Raw genomic sequence first — 9,736 nt, forward strand, 5'->3', positions numbered from 1 at the left:
TGGGCTTCTTCCCACTTCGGATAACCGTCTGAGACTGTAGTACCTGCTCTCCGCCGCAGGAGACGCGCTCTCAGAATTTGTGCCGTAATTGTTTTGAGGGAAGAAGCAGCTGGAGCCACAACAATAACAGAGGCAGCTTCAGGGGCTGGAAATCCTTTAAATGTGACCTTTTCGGCGCCGATTTTCGTGTCGTACCGGATGCAAACGGGTCGTTTATGAGAAAAGACTCCGAAATAATTGCGCACAAAGGTGAATTCAGGCGCTATGTCGCGTGTTTCAGCGCATAAATGACATTTCGTTGATGCGAGGCTAGCTGCGCCGTTAGCCTGCGTGCACTGAGCCCGGGTCCGTCGTCGGTTTTCCGTTTCATGTCACTGCCCTCCGGTACCGCGTGCAGACATGGAGAGTTTGTACAAGCGGAAAATGTTCGCGTCCATGCGGAAAACCAAAGTGGCCGCGTCGAAGAAGCGGCAGATCGGCCTGCCCGCCTCCATCCTGGACGACAGTGACGAAGGCTCCTTCTCCTCCTCCTCCTCTTCCTCTGGCTCGCAGTCCGACTTCCAGAGCTCCCCGGAGGATGACAGTGAGCAGGAGAACCGGGACCGGAGCGAGTCCGGGGGGACCTCCAGCGACGACAGCCGCTCTGTCACCCGCAGAAAGCGCTCCTTCCTGGGAGGCGACGACAGCTCTTCGTCGTCCAGCCGCGGCGACGAGGATGAAGAGGACGACGATGATGATGACGACGATGATGGGGGTGACGACAGGAGTCACCCGAAGAGGATGGTGCAGCCGAGGAAGAGGAGCAGGCTGCAGCGGCAGGACGAGTCGGACTCGGACCGCGCCGAGGAGAAGCGGAGAGAGGACGCGGAGAAGGCGAAGAGGAGGCAGAGACACAACAAGCTGCTGGCGCTGTCCCGGAGGATGAAGGCCCGGATCCCGAGCCGGAGGAGGAGCCGCGTGAAGCAGGTACACCTGGACACCAGCGTCACGCACAGAGGCGCAGGTGCTTCTGCAGAAACACGTTTAAAAAACAAACGCGCCTCCTGTTGATGCTTGAGCCTTCAAGCAGCTCTGCAGCGTTAGATAGAAGCGCAGGGAAATGAGAGAAAACTGGCAAATATACGAGAAAGAAAGGCACATTTATGAGGGAAATATGACAGAATTCAAGCAAAAAACAGCAGATTTAATTACATATGGAATAAAAAGGTCACATTTATTTTTAAAAACTGAAAAAATGGCTTTCGTAGAAGGAAAATCTGGTAAATTTACGAGACACATTGATGGGGGAAAATGCTAAAACAGCACATTTATTTTAAAACCATTTATTTGTAAAACTGGTAAATTTAAAAGAAAAATTAACTTTTTTATGAAAAAACTCACAAACAAGAAAAAATAAGTAAATAAAAATAAATGTGCAGATTTACACCAAAATGTCAAATATGCAAAAAAAAAAATAGCATATTTCTGAGAACCTTTTGAATGTATGCCATAATCTAAATGGAGATGTATATATATATAATATTTATGAGAAATAAGTCGGTAAATTTATAAGCGGGAACTTGAATATAAATAAATATACAAGAAAATGTAAAGGAAATTGGAAAAAATGGGAAATTTAAAATAAGAAAATCTGTCCTTTGTGTGCTGAAAGTTTCCCCTGCAGCCGTCATTTCAAACTGCTCGCTGTGGTGAAACATGCACTTCATAACCTAATAAATGAGTAAAATGTGTTTATGCTCTCTTTTTTTAAGGCTGCAGGAGACAAGGAAGAGTCTAAAAAAGCTGAGGATGAGGCCAGTGCTGAAGATGGAGATGGAGGAGGTGAAGAAGAGGAGGGCAGCAAGAAAGAAGGGGGTGACGAAGGAGAGAATGAGGAGGAGAAGGAGGAGAAGCAGTAGGCCTCTGAAAATGACTCGCAGCTCTTTATCTGTACAGGATTCCTGGTTATATATCTTGTCGCTATGACAACAAACGCTGGTAACGAGCAACAAGGAGAAGAAACGAGGAAGTGGACGGCGGCTCTGAGCTGGCTGTGAGGTCGCTTTTGCTTCAGATTGAAAACACTCGCTGATCTGCCGACAGCTCGGTTTTATTTACACGTTGCAGATGTTTCCACATTAATCTGCCAACAGCTGGAGGCTCCAAGCAGGGCTGACCCTCTGTGACCTCACAGGCAAAAGCATGGAGTGGTTAAAGTGCATTTGAGCAGGTGATCGACACTGTCGGAGGGAGTTAGGATTAGTGCTTCGTCTTTATTTTCATCTGTTTCTGTAACACTCAGAGGTGAGTCTTTTTCTGCAGCGTCCATCAGAAGGTCACAGGTCATCAGAGACAGGAAATAAACTGGAGTTGATTGTTTTTGTTTGTTTTTGTTTGTTTACCACAACAAATTGAAAAAAAACAAATGAAACGTGAGATTTATAAGGAAAAAAACTCAAATTCCCATATTTGAATTTGAGTTGTCCTGGACTAACAGCACAGGGACCGTCTGCACCTACGTCAGGAACCTTTGCTCTCATTGATTTTGCTTTGAGTTGTGAGTTTGACATTTCTGTCTCTTAAAATTATGGCTGAATATGTCTGACAGAAGAAGCAGACACAGTCCGGTCTGATCTGCCTCACGTTTGGCTCGATCACCAGATGTGGCCCTGAAGTCGTGAGCTGGGCTCGACACGAGCTGCGTGGGCCAGATGTGACCCGCAGTCTGCAGCACAGCTCACATCTGGCACATAGATGGTGGACCGCCGAGCTGCAGCAGCCTGAGTCACAGCCAGACGTGGGCCAAATATTCCTGCTATCTCAGTTATATTTAACAGGTTTGAAGCAGCAGATCTTTTTTGCCTTAAAATACAAAAACGTGCTCGTTTTCTGTGGTTTGAGTCACAGCTCTGTTTGAGAGGCCAACAAAAAGCCAGTAAGAGGTCCTTGAGTTCGGTCAGAGGAAATTCCTGCCGGCAGATCAGCAGGTGACTAAAACCAGGGCGACATCTTTCCTCGATTTGGAGCACGGAAGCTGCTCCGGATGGTTTTCCCAGAGGGGAGGGAGGGCAGCTCAGTGGGCGGGGGACGTGGGACTCCGTGTCATCTTTAAGACAGAAGCCGAGCACGACTCCCAGAAGGCATTGCTGTGACTCTTTAGTCAATTCTTAACGGCGGCGTTGTGAATATGCTAAAACCTCTTAATCCATGGCCCCAGAGGATTCTGGGTGTTGTAGTATTTAGAGACATTCTTAACCGACAGCGCTCTGACTCGTTTATGTCGCACTTTCCTGCTTTTTATTTCCAAGAAGAGCTTGAATTTGATTGGTCGCCGCTCTTTTTCAGGTGTGACGGCCTCGCAGTCCAGTCGGCTCTGTTCCTGTACAGCAGCTTTTTCATCTGTCGCATTTTTTGAAGAAATATTTTCTTTTTTTTTGATAGTTTTGTCCATTTGTTTTTCAAAATGCCTCCTCTCCGGTCGTCTCTAGTTTTGCGTTATCTCACTGTCAGCTGAATACCTTTGAATGTTGAACAAAGCAAGAACTTCAGACATGTTTATGAAACGCTGTGATCACAATCAGAGAAATATGATTCTTCTCCTTTGTGGACATCATGAGGCATAGTTGTTCTTGCAGTGTAGTAAAACCAAATTATTTGTCAGATAGTTGCATCAGTAGGTTCTCAGTCTTCCGGGTCACTGTAGCCGAGAGTGCTTAAGAAGGAGGCAGCTGGACGTCTTCAGGTTCATGAAGGGTTCTCATCCCAGAGGCTTCACAGAGGTGGTGGTTTACCACACCAGCTGCTAGCAGGTCCCTTCCCAGGTGTTTGAACCCCTCACAGCTTGACTCAGGGGACCTCAAAGGCTCCTGTGAGGGTGGGGCGAGGCAGTGTCTTACAGAGGGTTCAGACTCAGTGCTGGTAATGAGGGAACAGCCCCCATTAGGGGTTAAATTCCTGGGACTCCCTGCTTGGGTTATACTCTGTCATATCACCTGTGATGTAGAAGTGTCATATTATGATATCGTTGCTATAACAACACCGTGCTTACACACTCCCGAGACAAACCAGCATGTCTGAGAGCAAGAGCCACGCGTCAGCCTCCAGTGATGAAGAGCAGAGCTGCTTCAACCTCCAACAAAGCGCAGACGGCAACACACCGTCGAGTACAAGCAGGCTGCGAAGGAGGGGATGCGAGCGTGGTCATATGCAAGACAAATGTAAACAAATGCCTCCACCGAGCATCGCTAGGAGCACCCCGTGTAACAGGAAGAGCGAGCGGTGGATGGGAATTAGTGATTCAGTTACATGGTGGAAAAACAGGCTTAGTAGCTCGCTTAAAAGCTTGAGCCAAGATGCAGCATCCCAGGTAGAAAATACTTTTCACGTCTGTTGCAGCTCCTGGAGAGTCACAAGGTTAAAGTCTAGTTATTGCTGCATCACTGTAATCCTGCTGCTGCTCGTGGCACTTTGTTTCAATACAGTCACACTTCACATTCTTCCTGATTGTAATTATGAAGCTATTTAAAGTGTGTCATCAATGACAGCAGCTCAGTGGAAAAGGCCTGATATCAGGTCATTTTGAGTGAGAAACAGCATTTCTATCACAGGGTAGAAGCTGCACTCAGTTTTTGGCAAAGTTACTTTTATATATTTGTTTTTTATGAAGGTTAAAAACTGTCATTGACATTAAAAATCTATTTTTAAACACAAATCTGACTCAGAAATCACAACAAATATAACATCACAGATCTATAAAGATATTTGAAGTGTCCAAAAAGCTCTGGATTGATTATAATGTAGGTACAATAACACAGACTCCTAAAGATTGCTGAAAAACAGGTTATTTCTGTATGTTATATATAAGCCCTTCATAAATCATGCTGACTGCACTCTATTTACCAATATAAGCAAAGACATTACACATAAAAACACACAGAAACATCAGGATCACTTTATGGCAGATGATCATGTTTTGGCACAACAGCAGTAAATACGTGTTAATATGATGCAGGACAAAAAAAATGTTGCTTAAACCACTCTTATTCTTTTATAAGTTTCTTTTAGAGCTGACAGTTGGAAAGCTGTGACCATCTGTAAAGAAGGACTGAAGGAACCTTTAGTTTTTAAGGTTTCTTTGGGCGTTTCGTGATTACCCAGCAGGTAGAAAATGGTCTTCATCCAGGATTTCAGCTGCTCATCCGACGCTCGGAGCTACCGGATCGTTCTGGTGTCCTGTAGAAATGTTTGTGTAGTTTAAAGAAACCGACAACTGTAGCAGTGACGTTCATACAATTGACAGGAAGGATGGACAGAGCTATCAAAATAAGGGTCTGTTTAAAAAAAAAGAAATTCTGTGAGGGTTTTGTTTGTTTTTGTTTGGTTTTTTTTGCCCACATTGGATCAGAGATTCTGGACATTTCTCCATAACCCAGAGTCTAGTTTACTTTTTGCACTTGCTGAATACGTGGGGGTTGGGGTGTGTGTGTGTGTGTGTGTGTCGGGAGGGGGGTGTCCTGTACATAAAAATGAATCTGGGTGACGTACCCAGACTTTTTGTATTTTTCTATTTATTTCTTCCTTTATAAAGTCTGCTACAGGCCGCAGTCTTGTGATAAACATAATTGGACAAATGATGAGAACTTTCTCCTCGTTTCCTTCCATCCTTCTTCCTAAATCCTTCTTTTTTCTGCCTGTAAAGGTGCGTTCATGTACAGTGGTAATAATAGGAAAAAACACACCTGTGCTCATGTTTCTGAGCCTCGGCCGCTTCCGTCACAGCTGGTGAGAAACTGAATGTTTTTAAGTCGAGTTTCCAGCTGCTGAAACTGAACCCACAGAGTGTTTGAGAGCCTCGTGGCCTCTTCTTTCAACAAAAGGACTCAGTATGATATACAGTATAGTGATAATACACACACACGTGTTATAGGTACATATCAGTGCTGTGTATTTACCTGTTTTCAGTGTGTTTCTGTTGCTGTATAAAGCTCTTCAGACTGACCCACGGTGTTGCAAACGCCTGTTTTAATAATAAAGTTTTGTTTTTTGACCAACAGATTGTGTGTTGAAAGGCTTTATTGGTTATCTTTACACATTTTGCATGAATACGCAGGCCCGAGCTATGAAATAACTCATTACTTTTTATAGTGTAAGTGGTCTGCACTAATAAATAAAAAAATCTTTTTCTATTTTAGGTCCTCTTTCATTTTCCTGATATATGTCCCCCCCCAGCTCAGTCTTCCAGAAATCCTCACATCTGACTGACCACTCAGTGAAAGTCCTGGACTGAAGTCACAGATGGCAAAACAATTTCCATCATCTAAATGGCAGCAGAACTAAAGTTACTTTATATGTTTTTAATCATGTTCTTGGAGAACGAGATAACAAATGAGTGTACCTGTAAAGCACTTTGGGTCAGCTTCTCTTGTTTTAAAAATGTGCTATATAAGTGATTTGACTTGATTTAAATTTAATATTTAAATGAATGCTTATAAAATTAATGGAGACTAAATAAAATCAAAACAACCTAATTTGTCCCCTTCATGGAATCTGTCTCCCCCTGGTGGACACCCTGCACTATTACAGGGATGTAACGACAGAGAGCTCCACCAATTAGAGCTGAGAGTTTCAGTCAGGTGACCGATTCTTCGCCGCCATCATTGTTGGTGGCAGTGAAGCCTGTGTGGAGGGTGGGAAGAAGCACCAGCGGATCTTGCTGGAGTTCTAGTCCGGCTGCGAGTGAGTGTTGTCCGGATATTCAGCCATGGTTCAGACGTGCTCAGCGTACGGCTGTAAGAACCGCTACCACAAAGACAAAGACGTTTCATTCCACAAGTAAGTTGGCGTAAAGTCTCTGCGTGTGTCTGCGTGTGTGAGAGAGCGAGCTGGGTAGCGTTAGCTGTCCTGACATGGTGGTTGAGCAACGTCCACCAGCCTGCGTTCACTAATCTGCCTCATTAAAGATTAACTGCCCTTCCTCAACAGTACGCGACACGTGGAGTCAGACGCTGGACACTTTTGGTGTCGGCAGGTTTCACCGCTGAGATCCGGATACACGAAAGTCACCAAACGGTGGTTTTTACTCGGAAAAGTCAAATGTTTTTATCGAGTCTAAAGTCACAAGTTTCTCTGTGGCGATACGGAAGCACTCAAGTTTAGATATTACTAAAAGTTTACAACCATTTACCTTTTTTTTGCAAACCGAATTCACCAACACATAACGGAGTTACTTTTAAAGCCCTGCAGTTTTATTCATTATTATGTTTGCCACGTCCATAAATCCGAGAACAGTAAATGTCCCCAAATTTTACTGGAGTTTGGCGCAGTGTGTTTGTTTAGTGTCCAACTGTAGCCTCCAAACAAGCACCAGAAAGGTTACCGCTCCAGTTTTTTACCGAGAAGTTTACTGTGAAACTAATTACTGACGTTAAAAATAGTCCCCAAATCGTACAAAACCAGTTAGACATTAACTGGTTGTAACTGGTTGTGTTTGCAGGTTTCCTCTGGCGCGTCCTGATGTTTGCTGTAAATGGGTGGCGGCGATGAGGAGGAACAACTTCAAACCAACAAAGTACAGCAACATCTGCTCCCAGCACTTCACCGAAGACTCCTTCAAGAGGGAGTGCAACAACCGCGTGCTGAAGGAGAACGCCGTGCCATCGCTGTTCACCTTCAACCTCAGCATCAAGGTGACCTGACCGAAGCAGGGCTCTGCTCCTCTCAGTTTCCTGTCATGTTTTCTTTATTTCAGGATAAGAGCACAGTCCTGAGAAACGGCGAGGAGTGCTGAGTGAGCCAGATAACTCGATCAGGTTACCTTCACCTTCAGTTAGTGGAGCGACTAGTTAACTCCTCTCTTTTCTGTCTGGCAGTCCGAGTCCCTGGAGGATCCCTTTCCCTCCGAGAACCTCTTCCCGCTCTCTCTGCCTCTGACCTCTGACCCGACGGAGGAGGAGGAGCCTGAGAGCAGCCCGCCCGACACCAGCAGCGACACGATGACGACGCCGACAGCAGCGGTGTCCTGCGACCACAACTACACGGTAGAGGACTCTGCGCAGCAGAAGAGACGCATTGAGCTGCTGGAGGAGCAGGTGGAGCATCTGAGGAAGAAGCTGAAGACGACGCAGCAGAAGTGTCGGCGGCAGGAGAGGCAGCTCAAGAGGCTGAAGGCCAGCCGGGAGGCGGCGCCCAGGAGCGCCCGAGAGGCGGCGCCGGAGCCGGCCTTCAGCGAGGGATACGTGATTTTGCCTAAACACATCTACCACAGTCTGAAAGGCATCGAGTGAGCGGGAGCAGAGGACGCTTTCATCAGCGCTGAGCTGAAGGACGCTGCAAATACTTACATATCTCTGTTTGTTGTTTTTATTTTTGGAGCTCGGGCTGCCGTCAGATGACTTCTTAAATCTTTAGGTTTTGGTTTTCAAGAGCTAAGCTAACCACTCTCCATACTTGACGCACACAGACTGATGTTTCTTCAGTCACGTTACCCCAAACTGTTGAACTGTTCCTTTAAAGAGGACCTGTTCTGCCTGCCCTTTCTATTCTGCCATATACGAGGTGTTAATAAGCCGAGGTGGGCGTCTTCTCTGGAATTTCTTCACTGATTTGAGCGAACATCAGCTTCTGTGTCACACCGAGCTGAAGTTACTGTGGAGGATCATCTGCAGGGAGGAGAGCTGCGTCTGCAGCTACAACCGAGCAGCTTTCATCTGAAGAGTCCACAGTTTAAAAGGGTCGAAGGTGAGGAGCAAAACCACTGAGGTCCTGAGGCGTCTGAGGCCGAACATTCAGAAGAAACAATCTGAACATTTAGGCTTTGAGTTTTGGGAACTAAAGAGAGAAAAACTGGCAAATTTATCAGAGCAAAAACGTGAGTTTTGGTTCCAGTCTGGCTCCAGTTGCTGGATCTGCCTCCCTGAAACTTTGCTGTGCTCTGTGAATCAGGATTGAGCTTTAAGTGCTGTCATTGGGACATGCTGGAGGAGATCAGCTTTCATCAGAGGCACAAGCAGACATGACAGGACTGAGAGATCCAAAGAGAAAGCAGACAAACGGGATGATGATTGATGATCAAACGCAGCCAGAGGATCAAACCCTGAAGCTCAGGCTTCACACGGCTCTAAACACTCCGTTTACCAGTTTTTTTTACTCTTGGATCTGTATGATGTCATAGAGAGGTGATATCTTTATATGGTCATGTTTGGCACAGAAGCCCCACCTGCTTCGCTTAAAGGAGGAGGAGCTAAGACAGCTTGTTTCAGACAGGGTGATGTGAAGGCTGGTGTCAGATAAAGAAGGATTATTCTGAACTGTGAATCATGCAAAGCTGCTTTGAGAATTTAAGAACAGGAAGCTGGAAATGTGCAGGATAGGTCCCATTAAAGATTCTGGTAATTTGGTAATAAAATTTGAAACTATAAAATAAATTGACATGAAATTCTTCAGGTTTTGTTTGTTTTTCAGAGTTTTTTCCTTAAAGGCTGTTTTAAAAAGTACATTTGTTGTTGTTTACATTTATTTTTTTTTCTCAAGCTGCAAAAAGGTGAAATGTGCTTGTTGCTGCTGGTGTGCAATAAACTGAAGCCATACTGCTGCTTCTTCTGCTCTCTGTGCACTTCCTGCCCCGAGGAGGCCGTGATCGCTTTGCATGAACATCTTAGCAGAGGCGAAGCTCAGCCAGACTTGATTAAAGTGAAGACTTGATGTCGTATCTTCACAATTATCAAAGTGATAAAAGGAAAATCCAGCAGACATCATCTCG

The 9,736-nt window shown here is 45.3% G+C and overlaps 2 protein-coding genes across 2 annotated transcripts; both read left to right on the top strand.

Moving 5' to 3' along the window:
• Positions 1–93: 93 nt before the first annotated feature.
• LOC115789187 (CAX-interacting protein 4-like) lies at positions 94–4,634 on the top strand. The gene is made up of 2 exons (XM_030742468.1): positions 94–966; positions 1,752–4,634. Exons 1-2 carry the CDS (start codon positions 400–402, stop codon positions 1,896–1,898), a joined length of 714 nt encoding a protein of 237 aa, XP_030598328.1. The 5' UTR covers positions 94–399; the 3' UTR covers positions 1,899–4,634.
• A 1,988-nt stretch (positions 4,635–6,622) lies between these two features.
• On the top strand, positions 6,623–9,512 carry thap1 (THAP domain containing, apoptosis associated protein 1). The gene is made up of 3 exons (XM_030742612.1): positions 6,623–6,810; positions 7,472–7,664; positions 7,848–9,512. The coding sequence occupies exons 1-3, from the start codon at positions 6,740–6,742 to the stop codon at positions 8,259–8,261; spliced, it is 678 nt and encodes a 225-aa protein (XP_030598472.1). The 5' UTR covers positions 6,623–6,739; the 3' UTR covers positions 8,262–9,512.
• The last annotated feature ends 224 nt before the right edge of the window (positions 9,513–9,736 follow it).

The sequence above is a fragment of the Archocentrus centrarchus genome, chromosome 12 (genome assembly GCF_007364275.1).
Source record: "Archocentrus centrarchus isolate MPI-CPG fArcCen1 chromosome 12, fArcCen1, whole genome shotgun sequence".
Taxonomy (NCBI): domain Eukaryota; kingdom Metazoa; phylum Chordata; class Actinopteri; order Cichliformes; family Cichlidae; genus Archocentrus; species Archocentrus centrarchus.

Coding starts and splice junctions, on each gene's coding strand:
- LOC115789187 (XM_030742468.1), top strand. CDS start 400: ATGGAGAGTTTGTACAAGCGGAAAATGTTCGCGTCCATGCGGAAAACC. Junction 967..1,751: donor GGAGGAGCCGCGTGAAGCAG/GTACACCTGGAC, acceptor TCTTTTTTTAAG/GCTGCAGGAGACAAGGAAGA.
- thap1 (XM_030742612.1), top strand. CDS start 6,740: ATGGTTCAGACGTGCTCAGCGTACGGCTGTAAGAACCGCTACCACAAA. Junction 6,811..7,471: donor AAAGACGTTTCATTCCACAA/GTAAGTTGGCGT, acceptor TTGTGTTTGCAG/GTTTCCTCTGGCGCGTCCTG. Junction 7,665..7,847: donor CCTTCAACCTCAGCATCAAG/GTGACCTGACCG, acceptor TCTGTCTGGCAG/TCCGAGTCCCTGGAGGATCC.